We start from the raw sequence: 20,682 nt of genomic DNA on the forward strand, positions 1-20,682 counted from the left end.
TATCAAATGAATAATGTTCAATTATGAAACATTTCAAACATTTGTCTATTCCCACTATATTGGTTGCACATACGAATATAATTAACAAATAATGGTTCTTCTACATAGTGACTTTCAAATATTGTCCATAACCATGTCATATGCAATATCACAATCAGAAAAAGTTCATTTGTAAAATTAATTCTCAAAGTTTTGCTATATATGTAATGTAAAGAAAAATATTATAAATAATGTAAATACATGAAAATATTAAATACAATATTAAATGTTAAAATCATTCATTCGTCCTCAGTAAGCACTTTATCCTGGTCAGGAAAGCCCATCCTGGGAGTACTGAGTGCAAGGTGAGAGAATTCACCCAAGATGAGATGCAAGTCCATTGTGCTCACTCACACCTACAGGCAGTAACTTCACCAACATGTATGTTTTTTTGGACATTTGTAGAAAACTGGAGAACATGGAACTCCTAGCCAATACATGGAGAACATATAAAACACAGACAGTAACCGCAGCTCAGGATCGAACTGGGAACCCTGGAGTTGTTAGCTGTTATATGTTTAATATAATATATAAATTTTAATGTTAAATGTATGTAAATGCTAAAAGTATAAGGTAAATTTACACATAGTAATTTCCCACACTCTCTGAGTTTTGCATCATTTGAAAAAAAAAAAAAAAAAAAAAAAAAAAAAAAAGCACCAGCAGGGTAGCTAGGGTCACGCTTCTTATGCTGAATGGTGCTAATTTTGGAACAAGGTTGCAGGTAGCTTTTTTTGGGGAGGATGATCAATGTAGGTCGGTAATTTCATAGCAGAGACTAATTTCAGAATTTACTAGTTGTAATGATGACAGTGTGGTCCCAAAAGAGCATCCTGAATCAATCTTTGCAATACATCTTAAAACAGAAATGGTTCTGTACACCACAGATACACTGACTTCTCTTAATGTCCCTTTGTTTGCCATAATATATGTTTGCAGAAATTAATTTAATTTAATTGCGTTTGTTTGCTTTAAAACAAGATCTTGGTGGCCGCAGACTATTTTAAGCCCAAGAAATGCCACCTACAGACTTGCGTTTTCCACCTGCAACACTGTTCCAAAACTAGCCCAATTTGTAAAAACTGCACCCCTGGCAACCTGGCTGGCGCTGTCTTTTCCAAATGATGCAAAACTCTGAGAAGGTGTGCATTTAGTACATGAATGATATATTTAGCTTCTACATTTAACATTTACAATTACATTTGATATTTGCATTTATCATTTAGGTATATATTTAACATTTATGTACATATATTTACATTTGGTACCCTTTAGGCTACTACTAGACATATACAGTATATAGCCAGAGGTTTGTGGTCACCTGACCATGACACCCATGTGTGTGTCTTGCCCAAACTGTCGCCACAAAGTTGGAAGAACACAGTTGTCTTAATACGCTGTAACTTTACAACTTGTCTTCAGTGGAACTAAGGGACCCAAACATGACAATGCCATGTGCACAAAGACACAGTATTGCCAAGGCTAGTGTGGAAGAACCCGAGTGGCCTGCACAGACCCTTGACCATAACACCTTTTTGATGAACTGGAACGCCGACCGCGCCCCAGGTGCGCCTCCCTAATGCACTTGTTGCAGAATGGACAAAAATTCCCACAGCCATGCTCCAAAATCTAGTGGACAACCTTCCCAGAAGTGTAGAGGTTATTATAACAGCAAATAGGGGACTAAATCTGGAATGGGAACATGTAGATTTGATGGTCAGGTGCCCAAAAACATTTGGACATATAATGTATCTTTGCATTGTTTTCACATTCCAGTGAACAATAGTGCAAACCTGCAGGATAATATACGTGACGTCAGAGTGAGCCTAAAAGGGGAGGAGCAAAAGGGTGTTTTCTCTTCTAACGTCATGAGTCACAGCACAGTAAATCCGGCAGCGTCCAAAGGTGATTCAGGAGGCTTACAGTCATCTGGCAAACTCTTATAGACTGATACTTAAAAACTAATAATTCCTAAATAAAATAATGGTGGTAATCGTGTATAGTGATGCTCTTGGCTCAGTGCTGTACTGAAAGCATCGGCGTTTAATTTCACTTTCAGTCTCTCTCCAAGGTGACTGGCTAACCCGGAAAAATGGAAAATATCGGGTGAGTAGCACTTTTCATGTTGCCTTTACCATCCGATCAACCAATGTGTCATCAGGAATGTGCACTGTGCTCGTATGTAGGCTCCCTTTCGTATAAGCTACTCTCTACTTTGTGATATTAGCAAAATATACGGAAATCTGTGATTAATTATTTGTTCATACAACAACAACAACAACAATAATATGTTATCAGCCTTTAACTGCATGGGAGAAAAGGTCACATGCATTTCTGAGGTACATTATCCACATAAAGAGACCATTTCTGTAACACTATAGAATTAGGAGTGGAATTGTAATTTGTTTGGATGATTTCTGCATTATTTAATCAAGATTCAAGATTTTATTGGCCACATACATAATTATATACAGTATATAACTTGCAGTGAAATGGAAGCTTGAATCCTGAATCTTGATTAAATATCCAGATCAGCGCAAAAACATTTTATACTTACGAACATTACTTTTCCAATAAATAAATAAATAAATAATAATAATAATAATAAAAGAAAAATTAAATCTTACAGCTATTAGTCCTCCAGACAACCAAACCAGTTTTCCAGACACCCCCATTAAGACTGCACAGAAATAATACATAGTAAAAAATGTTTGATGTCAGTAATGAAAGCAACATACAGTTGCTTTCAAAAAAAAAAAAAAAAAAAAAAAAAAAAAAAAAAAAAAAAAGAATATATGACAGTGAAAATCTCCAGAAGAAATGTGGAAGATTCTCCAAGATGCTCAGTAAAACTTACCAGCCAATTTCCTTATTAAACACCACAAATTGTACCTATGACTACTACAAAGCAAAGGGTTGTCACACCAAATATTGACTGTGTTTAGTTTATTACTGTTTACTGCTCTTCTATAGTATATTTTCTATGTAGAATCAATTAAGTTAGTTATTTTGAAGGTGTCTTTGCGGTACAGCAGTTCTTTGCTCATGCCTAAGACTTTTGCACAGTACTGTACATTGTTGGTGTATTGTTGACTACAGCACTACTGCTGGTTAGATATTTTTGGCTGGTGGACTATTTACAACTGCAACAACAAAAAAAAAAAAAAAAAAAAAAAAAACGAGCATCACTGTTGTACCTGATGCACTCATACTAGATCCACACACGCTACCATGCCAGTGTCACTGCTGTGCTGAGAATTGTCAACTACCTAAATAATATCTAATATCCTTTCCACCGATGGCTGGAATATGAGGATGGGTGAAAACTTGTGCACAGAAAACAAATGAGTTATGGTCAGTGATTATATACATAAAAAGTGCCACTTGTGTAGTATTGTAGTACAAGGACCAGTCAGTGTACATACAAGCTATATTTAATATGCCGGCAAACAAATGTATATCAGCCATAAATCAAATGGTTATCAGTTATGGGAATAACTATCATTCATGATAGTTAATGGAAATCAAAGTGTAATTGAACTGTCCTCATTTTGTTCCCAAAAAGATTTAGTGTGCCACATAAGATCCCAGAGGAGTACATCAACAAAATGACAGAGGCAGTCCAGTCTACAAGCCCAGAGAAAATCCCTCAACAGTTTATGACTTTTCTGAAAGTGTATGATCGATTCAAGTTGGATGTTGCTGTGACAGGCGATTCTGGCTCAGGAAAATCTACACTCATTAATGCTCTCCTTGGACTGGATCATGATGCTAAAGGAGCTGCACCAACAGGAGTTGTGGAGACCACAATGGAACCTGCAGCGTATCAATATCCAAACTGTCCCCAAGTGAGACTGTGGGACCTTCCAGGGATGGGCACACCCTCTTTTACATCAAAGAGTTATGTAGAGACAATAAACTTTAATTTGTATGACATGTTTTTTGTAGTGATATCTGAACGATTTAGAGAAAACAACATGCTTCTGATTGATGAAATACATAAACAAAAGAAGCCTTTTTATGTTATTAGAACAAAAGTAGACAACGACTTGCGTGCACAGGGTAGGAAATATAACTTCACTGAAACTGGTGCTTTAACTGTCATGAGAGATGAATGTTTAAAATACATAGAGGAGAAGAACCTGCATCCCCCTATCTTCTTAGTGTCAGCCTATGATACACAGAACTATGACATGCAGAAACTTAAGGACACCTTTGAGAAAGAAGCTCCAGAACTCAAAAGAGAAGTTTTTCCCCTTTTCCTGGCGAGTTTGTTCAGTGGACATAGGAGGAAACGAAGGTGAGTATTTTGTGATTATGTATTTTTGCCATTATTATTTAAGAAATAATAATAATAATAATAATAATAATAATAATAATAATAATAATAATAATAATAATAATAATGATGCATCTAAAAATGATGATATGGCATATGTAAGATCAAGACAACATTTTAGTTTCTTTTTCTCTTTCTCACTCACTCTCTCTCTCTCTCTCTCTCTCACACACACACACGCACATGTACACACCAGGACTTTCATGCGGCATGGTTTGCAGAGTGGGAAAATCATTGAAGAAGAAGTACTGGACCTAAGAACTTTCTGCGAATGCCTTGACATTGCAAATGGAATTGAAACACTTACGACTACATTGGAGGCTCTAGACCACTTTCAGCTTGACGTGGCTATTTTAGGGGAGACAGGATCTGGGGTAACTACTCTTCTGAATGGCCTAATGAGACAGCAGAATGGTGTCTTTTGCTCAGTGCTTTCCGAAATGCCAGCAACAAGTCCTCAGTACCCAAATGTCAGATTTTGGGCTGTGTCAGGAATAGAGAACATTATGGTAAACTCCTTGGAGGGGATGAAAGATATTTTGGATAATTTTGATTTCTATGTGCTTATTGTGATGGATTGGGAGAAGGCTCACCACGTAGACCTCGCAAGAGATGTTCAAAGGTTACGGAAGCATTACCATTTTGTCCAGACAAAGATTGACTGCCATTTGCAAGCCCAAGAAGATTTGTGTTGTTCTGAGACTGAGATTCTGGATGGGCTTCGAGCCCAGTGTGCTGAGGAGCTTCAGATGGCACAAGTTGACAATTCACAACTGTTTCTCATAAACAGCTTAGATAGAAATGCCTTTGACTTTGTCAGTCTGGAGAGTGTATTGAGCAGTGACTTGGACACTATACGGACAAGTGCTTTTGCATATTATATTGATAAAATTGTGAGAAACAAAAAGCAAGCACAGAGCACTTGTCAGATACTATAGCTGCTTTACTGTCTCTGAGGTGTTTTCAGTGACAGTGGACTATTTTTGAAAAAAGAAAAAAGTGAAATAGCAATATCTGAGAAATGCCAACTTTTACATATAGGTACTAGAAATCTATAATTTACCAGTCTCGATCTTACTAACAATCATTTGTAGCAATCAAAGTGAAGAAATTCATAGGTGCCTTCCCCACCCAAGGGACAAGACATGTATTGAAATATACAATACATGTACTTAAATATCAAGTATAACTTAAAAGTATATGCCAAAATGCCACATATCAACAGAATGTCTCTTCAATTACTATACAATCGTTAGAGTTATTACCTATTTGATCATACACTGGCCAGATTGTATTTTTTAAAATTACACCTACTGTAAATTATCGTGTCTTCTTGTACCTCAACCTAGGACTGTGTCACTACAAACTACCTCATACCACAGTAACTGGTTTTACATGGTGCACTTACAATCAGAGAAAACTCATCAGGAACTAGTTAACTAAACAGTCATCACAAGACGTGACATTTCTCACCTCTATGTTGTTCTGCATTTGATGCAGGTCCAGAACCACGTAATTATTTGTATTCCTTAAGCATCTTGTATTGCTCTCTTTTTCAGACTATGATTGTTTGATATGTTTGTATGTTCAGGGGTTGTATTCTTCCAAAAGTATACATTTTCTTACCAATCAGTTATCATGCAATACAAGCTATGTTTGTCTACTCTTGTTACTTTTGTTGATGATGATGATGATGATTATATAAGTGTTATTAGATACTTATTTTATTAAATAAATATGAGTCAGGGGCATGGCTCCAGGGTCCCCAGTTCAATCCAGAGCTCAGGTTACTGTTCTCCCTGAGTTTGTATGGGTTTCCTCCAGGTTCTCCGGTTTCCACCCACCTTGCAAAACATGTAAGTAGGATTGGCTACACTAAATTGCCCCATGTGTGAATGTGTGTAGGTTCGATGCCCTGTGATGGACTGTTATGCCCAGTGTTCCTGGGATAGGCTCCAGATCCACTGCAACCTGACCAGGATAATTTGGATACTGAAGATGAATGAATGAATGAATGAATGAATGAATATTATTTATAAGGAAGAGTTTGTTTAATTATGCACTACTTTGCTTAATAAGTGTGCATCAGCATAACTTTATTCAGGGTGACAAACTCTAGCACTGGGTGAGCACACTTATTAACTGAAGCTCACATATTAATTGTCTCTCAGCCCTATTAATTACATGGAGAAGAACTGCATGCCTGTTGGACTGCACTATATTGTAAAATGAGACTTTGAATTGGAAGCTAACATTATACACTCATGGGCCAAGCCCAAAATGGCAAATATAAAACTTTTAATTGTCTTTACAACAAATCATTGGTCAGGAAATTAGCAAGAATTAAACAAATGCACTCCTGAGACCTCCCGTGCCACCATTTGCTCATTTACTTTTGGTGCAGTGAACTGTTTGGGGAAAAGCTAGAAACAGGGAAACTCATTTATATCGTCTTCTTGTACGCAAAGGTAGAATCATGATAATGATTAAAATGTTTGATGTAAAATTCAAACTAACACATATCGGGGTGTAGAACATTTTCCAAAAATATCTACTGGGATGTTTTTTCTTAAAAGATTAGTCATTATTTGGTTATCTGCCACACCTGATGCAGCACATTAAGGGCCACAAGGCTTAAACATTTAAAGAAAGCAAAGGGAAAGATTATCCCATACTAACTACCTTTATCTATTTGTGTAATTCTCACAAATTTCCTGACCAAGGATTTGTTGTTAAGACCATTAAAAGCTTAATATTTTGCCATTTTGGGCTAATATTCACATTGCCAAATTTATATTCTGAATATATTTATATTCAGAAAATATTCTGAATTTGGCTGTTTCCGAGTTTAGTTGTTGTTGTTGTTGTTGTTTTTATATGCTTGACATTTCTGTTGTGGGATTTCCTGTTGTGCCGCAGAAGTCTCGCGCGATTGGCTGTTCAGCACAAACGTCACGCTTTAATGTGCACGTGCAGCATGTTTTTACGTCACGCTTTAAACAGACAGAAATCCTATTTAAATGTTCATTTTTTTATGTAACAAATACCATGCAAAGTATAATGCATTAAACAATTAATATAATACAATTCAGTGAAAGTTTATGCGATGGACAGGGAAAGAAAAACAACTTTGAAAGAAAAAAAGGAAGAGGAAGACATGTTCGTGAGCCGTCTCATCTGACTCACTGAAAACAGACGGAATTCCCATAAGTGCTAAGGAACAAGCGCGAGGAGCGAAAACATCAACAAAGTATAAAAAATAAAAACTCCAGCCATTTAGCGCAGCTCACCAATCAGGTGCTCCCGTTCCGATCACGTGACACCCGAGCTGCCGTGTCTGCGTGCATGTAACGACGCTGAGGTTTCGGTTCTGCACGCTGACATGTGGTGTAAAGTACTGTTAGGCCAGTGTGTTTTTGTTGTTGTTGTTCCCGGCATTGCTTTTGGTTAAGCTACTTAATAACCAAAAAAAATTCCAATATTATATTTTAAAAAGACGGCAGTAAGGCTGGTCGCAGTCACAGTTATCGTCATAAAATCGCATGTCCTCTATCCAGAACCTCTTTCTGGTGTTTTGGTAAGTTTCATTTTACTCAATTTAGGCCTGGCTACGACGGAAAAGCAACTTTTCCAATGGCAAACAGTATAACCTAGCTAATTTGCTGACTAGTTGCTCTCAGAAACATACAGCCTGCTGGGCTGGGTGTGTGTTCTGTCACAGCACGGACCTGAGTATACTGCAGGTACAGAAATCAGAGCTACACCACACAGACATCATCTGCAGTACAGACGCTACAGACGCTAGCTTAGCTGAGCATGCTCATCTGTTGCTGATACACGCGTCCCTTTCTTAATTACTAATAGGTTATTTAACTTGCTAATTAAATGTATCCGCGCTAGCTAGGTGTTACAACAAGGCCGTGAAGGAAACTACCGGAAGTAAATATGAAATTCATTTTTTTATTCGATTATTAGCGATCAAGTGTAAACCAGTTAAGACTCATTCGCCTTGAGCCTCGAGACTGTGAAACGATGGTTTACGCTCGTGTATAAGCCGCTGATAAGTCTGATTTCAGATTTTTTTTTAAATAATATTTTATTGCTGACTGATGTACTACATTACCCACAATCCTTAGAGCTCCACCAATGAGGGACATTTCTGCTGTGACCGCAGGCGCAGTGAACTGTATTTGAGGCACTGTTTGTTTCTGTTCTGTGTTGTCAAATTGGGCGAGTTCCCGCCCAACTGGGCTCCTTTTGATGACGTAAGACCGGAAAACAATGCATTGATTGATTAAATTTGGGCTGTTTTCTGATACAACTGGCGTTTTTTTTGTTTTGAATACAAGCATGTTCAACATGAGTTCAGTTGGAGTGGTTAAGCAATATCAATTCAGCGAAGCTGCCAATTTATTGTATCACCATGCCATAGTGTGTTAATACAGAAAGTCCTACCGAAAAGAATGGGATCACGGCCCATCTCTGAAAACATGGATTGCTCCTGTGATAGGAGATGAGTCAAAGGCATTTTACAAGTACAGTACTGTCAGAAATCAGAGCACTGTTAAATGATTTAAAAGAACACACTAAACATTAAGCATTTTCTATGGCTGGCATCTGTGTGTGTCCAAAAAATCAGAAAGCAAAAATCATATTGTGTATTATACTCAAATTTTGTTTGACGTCTTTGTTCCGTTTTTAAAGATGATAAAGTTCTATTGTATCAGTTTTAACAGTATGTCTTTTGGGCTGGTATTGAAATGAAATGGGCCTGTTTTCCGCTGTAGTTGGGCTGTAATCGTCGCTCCAATCTGGCAACACTGTTTCTGTTACAGGGAGGTGAGGATTTTTAGTGAAGGCCAGTTGGCCAGGCTGCTGTAGTGTTTCTACTGTCCATAAACCTGTCCATATTCTACGTACAACAAATAAAATCACTTTGGCTAACACTGTTAATTGAGCATGTGGCATTCTGACAACTTTTAGTGTGAAGGAGTACAAAGTTAAACACCACACAGAGGCTTGGCTTGCCACATTCTGTAGTAAATTATCAAGACTAAAAATGACTGTGAAATAATCTAGAGAAGTACAATAAAACACCAAATTGATTATTAAAAAAATATAAACCTACAATATACACTCATTGAGCACTTTATTAGGATTGCTATACTAATACTGAGTAGGGCCTCACTTTGCTCTCAAAACAGCCTCAATTCTTCATGGCCTGGATTCCACAAGATATTGGAAACATTCCTTTGAGATTCTGGTCCGTGTTGACATGATTGCATCATACAATTACTGCAGATTTTTCAGGTGCACTTTCGTGCTGCAAATCTCCAGTTCTACCATGAAGAACATGGTCAGCAACAATACTCAAATAGACTGTGGCTTTCAAGCGATGATTGCTTGGTATTAACCGGCTCAAAATGTGCCAAGAAAACATTCCCCACACCATTACACCACCTCCACCAGCCTGGACTGTTGACACAAGGGAGGTTGAGTCCATAGATTCATGCTGTTGGGGCGAAATTCTGACCCTACCATCTGTGTGCCTCAGCAGAAATCGAGATTCATCAGACCAGACTACGTTTTTCCTGTCTTCGGCTGTCCAGTTTTGGTGAATCTCTGCCCACTGCAGCCTCAGCTTTCTGTTCTTGGCTAACAGAAGTGGAACCCGTCATGGTCTTCTGCTGTTGTAGCCCATCTGCCTCAATGTTTGACATGTTGTGCATTCTGAGATGGTTTTCTGCTCACCACAATTGTACAGAGTGGTTATCTAAGTTACTGTAGCCTTTCTGTCAGCTCAAACCAGTCTGGACATTCTCCATTGACCTCTCTCAACAAGACGTTTCTGTCCGCAGACCTGTCGCTCACTGAATGTTTTTATTTTATTGCTCCATTCTGAGAAAACCAATAGTCATTAATTAAAAACAAAAATATTATGTGTAATTCTGTGTATTTTATCTACAATACATAGTTACTCATAAGTCTCATATAGTTACTTTAGCCAGTAAGAAGTCATTATTATTTGAATAATAAAGATTTATACCGATCGGCCATAACATTATGACCACCTGCCTAATATTGTGTTGGTCCACCTTTTGCTGCCAAAATAGCCCTGACCCGTCGAGGCAGGGACTCCACTAGATCCCTGAAGGTGTGCTGTGGTATCTGGCACAAAGACGTTAACAGCAGATCCTTTAAGTTCTGTAAGTTGCGAGGTGAGGCCTCCATGGATCGGACTTGATGGCCAGCACACCCCACAGATGTTCGATTGGATTGAGATCTGGGGAATTTGGAGGCCAAGTCAACACCTTGAACTCTTTGTCATGATCCTCAAACCATTCCTGAACAATTTTTACAGTGTGGCAGGACATATTATCCTGCCGAAAGAGGTCACTTCCTTTAGGGAATACCGTTGCCATGAAGGGGTGTATCTGGTCTGCAACAGTGTTTAGGTAGGTGGTATGTGTCAAAATAGCATCCACATGAATGTCAGGACCCAAAGTTTCCCAGCAGAACACTGCCCAGAGCATCACACTGCCTCCTCCAGCTTGCGTTCTTCCCATAGTGCATGCTGGTGCCATCTCTTCCCCAGGTAAACGATGCACAACCACCCGGCCTTCCACATGATGTAAAAGAAAATGTGATTTATCAGACCAGGTCACCTTCCTCCATTGCTCCGTGGTCCAGTTCTGATGCTCAACTGTCCACTTTTGGCAGTGGACAGAGGTCAGCATGGGCACTCTGACAGGTATGTGGTTACACAGCCCCATACGCAGCAAGCTGCAATGCACTGTGCGTTCTGACACCTTTCTATCGTAGCCAGCTTTAACTTTTCAGCAATTTGTGCTACAGTAGCTCTTCTGTGGGATCAGTCCAGACGGACTAGCCTTCACTCCCCATACGCATCAGTGAGCCTTGGGCGCCCATGACCCTGTCGCTAGTTCACCGGTTGTCCTTCCTTGACCACTTTTGGTAGGAACTAACCACTGCAGACCGGAAACACCCAATAAGGCCTGCCGTTTTAAAGATGCTCTGACCCAGTCATCTAGCCACCACAATTTGGCCGTTGTCAAAGTCTCTCTAATCCTTACGCTTGCTCATTTTTCCTGTTTCCAACACATCAACCTTGAGAACCGACTGTTCACTTGCTGCCTAATATATCTCAACCCTTGGTAGGTGCTATTGTAACGAAATAATCAATATTATTCACTTCACCTGTCAGTGGTCATAATGTTATGGCTGATTGGTGTATGTCTATTGTATTTTGCTTCTCTGTCTCTTTGTAAAAATAATACAGGCCTGCCTGACAAAAGGTGTATATTTTTTACCATTACATGCTTAGTTAACACCATGTAGCCAACCCATCGCAGGGCACAGTCGCACACCCTTCACACAATTTAGTGATGCCTATAAAGCATGTCTTTGGACTGGAAGAGAAAACTCTGAGGCACGGGGAGAACATGCAAACTCCATACACACAGGGCACTGGTGGGCATCAACCCCCAACCCCAGAGGTGTGAGGCAAACGTGCTAACTACTAAGCCACCATGCCCCCTTACACTACACATGAAATTATGTTAATCATGGACAATTAAACACGGTGCACATGGATTTAAAATTTAGGAATTCAAACTTACCCTCTCGCATTATGTCTCACACAATATTCTGGTTTCATCCAGCTCACTCGAATCAGCTTTCATTCAAGGGTACACAGTCTTTTGAGATGCAGTCAGACAGCATCTTGTTTAAGTTACCGAAGACGACGCATGTGTCTGAGGAAGACCCAGTCATGGGATTTGTGATTATTAGGGAAAATGTTTTCAGTTTTATTTGAATTTGTTTATTGGACATCTGTGTCCCCACGGGAGCTCACCTTGCGCTTGTTCACTACTGCTGGGCTGCTGATCTGACAGGGTACTGTTTGAATAAGTCTTTGTTGCACGCCGGAGTGTTGTTGTGTGTAACATTATGTAATGTCACGTTAAAAAACGAACGATGACTGCTCATTTTACTGTCTGTCAGGTGCTCACTTCATGTTTGAGTAGGCATTTTTAGCCAGAATAAGGAAGAATGTGCTATATGGCATCAAATATATGGCCAATAATAAAAAACAAAAATCACATTTTTCTCCATTCTGATGGTTGATGTGAACCTTACGTGAAACTGTTGCACATCTGCATGACTTTATGCATTGCACTGCTACCGTACGATTGGCTGACTAGATAATTCATAAATGAATAGGTATACAGGTGTGTTCAGTGTGTTACAGAACACCATCTTTGAACATAAATGTAGATTTGTATGCTTCATACAGTCATTCATTTTGGCTTTGAAATTGTCAAAAGCATGGTTCATATATACCCACTGTTCACTGTGTAAACTCTAGAGACTGTTGTGTGTGAAAATCCCGGGAGATGACCTGTATCTGCATGATTTTATGCATTGTGCTGCTACCACATGATTGGCTGATTAGAGAACTGCATGAGTGTTCAAGTGTATAGGTGTTCCTAATAAAGTGGACTGTGAGTGTAGTTTGGTTCAGTGCTCTAAACTCCTTACTTAGGAAATTAAGAGGAAACTTGCTTTTGGAAGCAAGTTCATAGAAAATGCGAGGTTACTTTTCAGCTAAGTCGTTGAATGTGCTGATAAGCTCAGGCACTTTTCGACTATGAGCATGCATGTTCAACCATTGGTATAGATGGCATAGATGTTTGTCACCATGCCATAGACATAGCCTGCAGCTAAGCACACACTTTCACTGCAAAACGTTATCGAACAAAACTGATTTTGTTCATGGTCTTTATGTATCATGATTACAGTATGGATGCATTGTCCTTGTATTCATGGCAGCATGTTATTTTACCCTTAATACACATTCATTGCACATTCCTAGTGTTTTTTTCCCTCTCTTTTTTTTCTTCTTTTTTTGTTTTTAATTTGACTCTTGAATGAAATGGCTTTAATCCAAACCTCTATAATTCTGATAAATAAGACTAAGTGTCATCTTGTGGAAGTTCAGGGTTAAAAAAAATACTGTATTGCTCCAATAAATGTCCAAGATATTAATGTACACATTGAATAAGTGGATTACTTTCATACAATCAGTGTTGAGGGTGTCTGTGGAAGTTTTACAGTTAAAGGTTGGAGATTGTTTGCAAACCGAGAGAATGTCCCCATGCAAGCCAGAAATTGAAGAACTACTATATTGTCGTCTGGCTATGCATTTCATTACAGTTTTAGGGTTAGGTAATAACCATCCATCCACTTGCACCTGTAATGTTATAGATTGAGTCTGGAGGTTGTACACTTAAACTGCTGAAAATCCCACAACTCTGTACATCACCTGACCTTTTGAAGTGTGAGCACATTCTGGAGCACTTTGGTGATCCCTTCCCATTTTTCATTAGAATATAGACCTTTGCAAATGTTCACAGTTTTGGCTAGAATGGTACATTGTGAATGTGAGATGGTCCAAAGAGTTATAGAGGTGTGGTGAGCCTTAGGCCTGTTCATTAGTTTGTGTTTAACTATTGCAAAATTTATCACTTTTTCAGATTCCTTTGCTGATGCAACTAAGGGTGACAACTTGCTCCCGGCTGGGACCGAGGATTAGATCCTCATAAGGATTTAACAATGAAAATGCAATGAATTGCAGATGAGTAGGACAGATGAGTAAGACAAAGCTTGTGAAAGCCTTCAAAAAAGAAACTTTAAAAGAAGGAAAATAGTTTTTTTTTTCTTTGAAGAACAAAAACCTGTATAATTTTGCAACTATTAAATAGTTTTTCATTTACGTAAATGTATTACTCTTAACTGGGTCATACTGTTTGGGCAGAAATTTGCCTGCAATGGTACTGTGATTGAGCACTCTGAATATGGTCAGGTGATCCAGTTGCAAGGTGACCAAAGAAAAAATATTTGCCAGTTTCTGCTTGAGGTGAACGTTTCTTGTCTTTTGTCTTTTTATTTGTGTGTAAAATTTGCTGTCAACTATTACAGCATTATTAATGTGTTAATGTTCCCCTTTTTATTGTTTCTGTCCAAACAGATAAACATTGTGAAGGAAGAACAGTTGAAGGTCCATGGCTTTTAAAATGATGGGCTTTCCAGAGGATCAAGGCCACAGTGGTTTAAGACCACAGATTTGAATAGGGCGATTATTTTCTGGCCATATGAAATGGCCATCTGCACCAATCAGCCATAACATAACCACTGACAGGTGAAGTGAATAACATTGATTATCTCATTACAGTGGTACCTGTCAAGGAGTTGGATACATTACAGCAAGAGAACAGTCAGTTCTCGAAGTTGATGTGTTGGAAGCAGGAAAAATGGGCAAGCGTAAGGATCTGAGCGACTTTGACAAGGGCCAAATTGTGATGGCTAGACGACTCGGTCAGAGCATCTCCAAAACAGCAGCTCTCGTTGGGTGTTCCCGGTCTGCAGTGGTTAGTACCTACCAAAAGTGGTCCAAGGAAGGACAACCAGTGAACCGACGTCAGGGTCATGGGCGACCAAGGCTCATTGATGCGCATGGGGAGCAAAGGCTAGCCCATCTGGTCCAATCCAACACAAAAGCTACTGTAGCACAAATTGCTGAAAATGTTAATGCTGGCTATGATAGAAAGGTGTCAGAACGCACAGTGCATCGCAGCTTGCTGCGTATGGGGCTGCGTAGACGCAGACCGGACAGAGTGCCCGTGGTGACTCCTGTCCCCCGCCGAAAGCGCCTACAATGGGAACGTGAACATCAGAACTGGACCGTGGAGCAATGGAAGATGGTGGAAGGATTGGCAACTGTCTTGAAGTCTCTCCATTTGTAAACAATCCTTCTCACTGTAGAATGGTGAATTTCAAATTCGTTTGGATATGGTCTTATAAACCTTCCTAGATTGATGAGCAGCAACAGTTGTTTCTCTGAGGTCATGGGTCATGTCCTTTCTACTTGGCATGATGTAGACACACACCTGAGTGCTCCAGAACACCAAACTGTCAAAGGTTCTGCTTGTATAGTTAATCAACAAGAAGTATGTCTACTTCTAATCTTGTACATTTCATTCATAACACCCGGCTGCTAATTACTCTCGTAATGATTGTGGAAGTAGGAAGGGTGTACTTATTTTTCCTACCTGGTTTCTGAATGTTGGTTTACTTTTTGGGGAAAAAAACTACATATTGAAATCTGGCGTTATTTTTTTTTTGTTTATAGAAGTTGATGAGGACCACCCAATTGTTATTTTGGCCTTGATAAATAAATAAAAACATAGTACTGAAGGAGAGTGTACTTTCTTTTCCCCGTGACTGTAGGATAAGGCACTCCGTTGGTAAAAATGTGATCTCATTACTGACGTGCCTAAATCTGCATTTGCTCTTTTGTCCTGCTACATACTAGATAAGAAAATTTTGTGTTTTGTGTGGATGAGGAACAGGATTCTCTATATCCTGCTCATCCCCAAATCATATTAAAATACTTGGTTGAACCAATCAAAATGGGACACTTGGCTCATTTCTGTATACTGTGCCACAGGCACTGCACAAAAGCATGAATAGACAAGTTATCAGTTTTGACATGTAATGAGTGCAGATTTTTTTTTTCTTTAATGAGAGCAGATTTTCCCTAGTTTTCACCTTACCATAATATACAAATGGTGATCTGGTGGTGATGTCCACGCTGATTTTGAATTGTATATGGAAATGTATATAATGCAAGGAGGACCAGTCTTTTGTTTAGTGAGAAGTGGACTTGCACAGAGTGGCTTAGTGAGTTTTTGGCATCAGCAGTTTAGTGGGCTCATGTCTGTGTGAGACACAAGGAACAGACGGTGGAGGCAGTCTAGCCTCGGGCTGTCCACCGGCCTCTCTGTGCCACTCAATTAATTTCTGCAAGACGATGCAGGAAAGATGCACAAAGTTAATGATGGATGCTTCATATTAGTCACCAGCCATTTTCATCTTTTATATCTTTGTTTGTTTTCTCAGCTCTTTAAAGGCCACACTGAATGAATCAGTACTCTCAAGCTGCTGAAAGTGCCTGGTGGCTTTTTAAGAAACCATTTGGAAACCATTTATAGCATACTTTGGTTAGAAGTTTATGATATCTCTAATTACCTATGGAAATGGACAGGCATACGCGTTCTACTTGAGAGCTTGACACACTATAGCTCAGGATTATTCAGTCCTGGCTTTGGCAATCGGCAGACTGTGTTGTTTTTGTGCGCTTTTGCTAGAGGCCAGCCAGCTGTTATTGTTTTTGTCTTGATTGCTGTCTACCCAGTCACACCCCTCCGTTTTCATTTGGCCTACCTCTCCATATTCCTGCCAACATGCTCGCTTCAGATGGGACATTAATGACTATGCTCCTCAATAGAGGAGGTCAATGACAGCAATCTTTTGTTTCTGAAATATAAACTGTCATGTTACATATGACCAGCAGATGGAGCTGTGAATCCACACCAGATAGCTGACAGTAAAATAAAACTGCTTATTGAAACAGTCGAACAACAAGCTGTGGACCATTTCATCCGAAAACTCTTCCAAAGATGATATCAATACAAATAGCAAAATAAGTATTACAAGGAAAGATTGACATTGTCCTGCTAGAATTGGTGGTGCCAATAATTGTTTCTTTCATTCCTTTTTTTTTTTTTTTTTCATGGGAAGATATGGTATGTTTAAACTGAACCTGAAATTATGGATAATAATTCCATTATTATTATTATATACTTAAATAAATGTAGGTAATATATTTATTTTCTTTATATTTAGGTACCAATCATTCCAGAGCTCATTAGTAGTTAGGAGTGTGTGTGTGTGTGTGTGTGTGTGTGTGTGTGTGTGTGTGTGTCTGAGAGAGAGAGACATAAATTGGTTGATTATACCTGAGAAATAATTAAAAAAGAAAAAGTACTGTTTTTGCTACTGTGTAGTTCATTGTGAAGACGATTTCAGGAAGAATCTGCATATCTTCAATGGAGTTTTTAGGCCATATTAATCCACACTATGTTACTGAAGTACAGAAGGTGGTGTTCCAGCCCCTGTCACAAGCAGGAGACTATGATCTGTGTCTATCAAATCACATCTGTGGTAAAGATCAGACACTACTTCATTATGTACTAATTGTGTTTGGTTTTGGCAGCATGTTGAGGATTGATACAGATTTGTATCACAAAGTGATACAATAAAATTATATAAATAAATGGGTAGAGAAAGTCTGCCTTTGCTCTTAGAATTTCTGAAATTAGTTAATTAAAATGTGTATGTTACTAGTGAAGAGAATGATGGTGCTTTTATTTCCCCCCAAAGATTATGCCCACATTTTGAAAGAATAATATTGCATGTATTAATTATTGCACTTATCCATCACAGGTGTGGACTTAATTGAGATTCACACATCTGGAGTGTGTGTTTGTGTGACCTTTTGATCAGCACAGCTTGCTGGATAGTAATATTTTCTGTCACGCTTCCCCAACCAGCTTTATTAATACTGTATGGCAGACAGCTCTCACTGTCCACCTTCCTGTATCTCCAGAATTTGATCACTTTTCTGAAGCATATTTCACTGACCCTAGGCTTAACATGAGCGTAGTGCACTATGAACAATAATATTCTACTGATTAAACTTCCTTACAATTTGCCTCTGATTATCTAGCTTATATACATTACTGGACTGTATATGAAGGGGAAAAATCATAAATGTCACAATAGAAGAGTCCAGATAGGCAGTCGTATTAGTACTAAATCTTTTGGGAATATGATAACTACACTTTTTCGTTAAGGTCATATCAAGCTTTTATTGAAAACAAGTAATAACAGCCCTCAGTTGATTTTTTTTTTTCCATTATGAATCAATATGTATTAATGTTTTTTTTTTTCTTTTAGATCAAAATCATAAATCAGCATGGGAAAGGTAAATAACTAATGCATATTAATTATTGTTGTTGATCTTTAGAAAAAAAATGCAAGTAACACCTTATAAGTAATGCTATCCACTGTCATAGCAATTATTTAGAAAACTTATTACAACTAAGTGGTTAATTTGGTAGGAAGAACACAAAGTACACAGTTAAAGTATTGGGTGCATTCTGAAGGTCTTGCCAGCTCAAAAAACACTATTTGTCAAAACCTTCATGCCAAAAAGCTATTTGGAAGGATTGCCATAAGAAAGCCCCTACTGTTTCAGAGGAATAAATTGAAGCGCCTGGGGTTTGCCAAATGCTGTTGGCACATTGACTGGGATTGGGTACTGTGGTCAGATGAGGCCAACGCAGAACTTTTAGCCGGCAGACATCACAGATATGTGTTGTGTAAAAAAAAAAAATGGGTTCATATATCAAAAGAACACCATATCTACTGTAAAATGTGGTGACAGCTTAGTTGTCTGTGGTCCTAGGACCCTTGTAAAGATTATCATGAGACATGCATCATGAATTTTCAAAAATATGTTGGCCAAGCCCCTGGTCTGCCAGGAGGCCAGATCATTCATCATACCCATGATTTATAACACACATCCAAATTAACAGTGAAATGGTTGACTGAACAGTGTTTTGCCATTTAATCTCCATCTACTGGGGAAAAAGCCGATCAAAAATTCGAAGTGCACACCTACAAATCCCAGTGATTTGCATGGAGGAATGGGCTACATTCATTCACCAAACTAGAAATTGGGATGTCAGTAATTATGTTTATTTTCTTTTGGGATAATAATTCCATTTAGGAACACATTATACTTAATAAACATACATACATACATACATACTACTTACTTAATTTTCTTTACATTTATCCTATAAATCTAAGACTCACTGTTTTAACATAGATTACTCTCTGAGTGTGTGTGTGTGTGTAAACCATAATTTGATTACTTGTAAATCACTTTTAGATTACTACCAATTTCATAGTGAGATGTATTTTATGGAGAAGCAAATATGTACAGATACAGTGGATGCATTTCTAAAATTACAATCATGCAAAATTGGATCAAAATGTACATTTACAGCATAATCCAGAGTGACTTACATTTAACCCTCAACTGCTCAGTTGTGTAAGGGTCTTGCTCAAGGGCCCAGCATTGGCAGCTTGGCAGGGGGTTTGAACTCACAACCTAGTCCAATATTTTAACCAGCATTCGACATTGGCATTGGTGAGGCGGTTTTGTTTTGTTTTGTTTTGTTTTTTAATAACTGATTGCAACTATTGAACCAAAAACTGTACAATTCCCAATGGCTGATAATGATAATGAGTAGTGTGATATGTTTATACATATGTAAATGGTCACCTCAGCACTAGTGAGTGTTCTGTTTTAAAACAATGTTGTGCATGCTTTTTTTTCTTTCTATAAAGAGAAGCAATCTTCAGTGATGGTACATGCGCTGATTCTTATTTTGAATGAGAGTCTTCATGTTTCTCTAGTTTGCATTTGGCTTAGTGTCAAAATGCTGCTGTCTGTTTGAATTAATTTGCCCGTCATTACTTATGAATCCACCAGATGGCAATATGTAATTGATACCGGTAAGCCTACCTTGACAATTTATACTTTCTGATATAATACATACATACAGTATTTAATATGTTTCTCTTTATTAGGTGTGTGCCTGGACATCTAAATGTTAAAAGCATATCCTCAAATATTCAGATAATCTTTGTTTGCCAAACAAGGTGGGCCCTTATGAAATTGTAATAAATGCTGGCATAACATATGGTGTAGGCTTATAGTCTATTCCATGGAGACAAATGGCTCATTCCCTTCTCCAAACTCACACTTAAAAACAGCAGCTTTACTAGAGGTGGCATCGTTCCAGTTCTGAAGGAATAGTCTTAGTTCATCCTCTTCATCTGCTGAAAATGTCACACCCATCCTCTCTTACCTTGTTTGTCTGGTTAAAGAAAATCATCCCGAATTACCCAGCAGTACCTGGTGCAGCAACAGGATGGAGCGGTGGGTTAATAGTGTTTCCTAGGGAACTGTGTGTAGGCACACAGCCTCCACTGCTAATAGCCCTAAAATATCCCAATTAAAAGTGGAGACGGGGGACTATGTGTTTTCATTGGCCCATGCTCAGAGTGTTGGCCGCTGCCAGAGAAAGGCAGGGTCTGGTTCTGTTGCAATATGTTCCTTTGAGCGTTCCGTTTTTAGAGATGAGAGGTGGAGAAAAGGATCCTTCAAGTGTCTTTGTACCATATGCATGTAAAAGTTGACACGCAGCCATGTACTCCAGGTTTTTGTGCAGCTCATACTTCTATTGGGTTAATTGGTAATACATGACAAACATGTGTAATTGTGTCTCACACTCACATTTATATGC

General features: G+C 38.6%; 1 protein-coding gene across 7 annotated transcripts in view; it reads left to right on the top strand.

Annotated features, from left to right (window-relative positions):
* Positions 1-56: 56 nt before the first annotated feature.
* The window catches only part of irgq1 (immunity-related GTPase family, q1), a 41,669-nt gene continuing 21,043 nt past the window's right edge, over positions 57-20,682 (top strand). For 3 of the 7 annotated variants that reach the window (XR_008301602.1, XR_008301606.1, XR_008301603.1), the window contains exons 1-3: positions 57-2,145; positions 3,605-4,339; positions 4,575-7,955. Coding sequence is in view for 1 of the 7 variants with exons in the window: in XM_026926618.3 (XP_026782419.3) it covers positions 2,132-2,145; positions 3,605-4,339; positions 4,575-5,316 (1,491 nt within the window). In the remaining 6 variants the exon portion in view is untranslated. Of the gene's footprint in view, positions 2,146-3,604; positions 4,340-4,574; positions 13,929-14,429; positions 15,656-18,259; positions 18,288-20,682 lie in introns of those variants that run through there. The other 4 variants (XR_008301605.1, XR_008301604.1, XR_008301601.1 and 1 more) reach the window with 3 other exon arrangements.

Source organism: Pangasianodon hypophthalmus, chromosome 1 (genome assembly GCF_027358585.1).
Source record: "Pangasianodon hypophthalmus isolate fPanHyp1 chromosome 1, fPanHyp1.pri, whole genome shotgun sequence".
Classification (NCBI taxonomy): Eukaryota; Metazoa; Chordata; class Actinopteri; order Siluriformes; family Pangasiidae; genus Pangasianodon; species Pangasianodon hypophthalmus.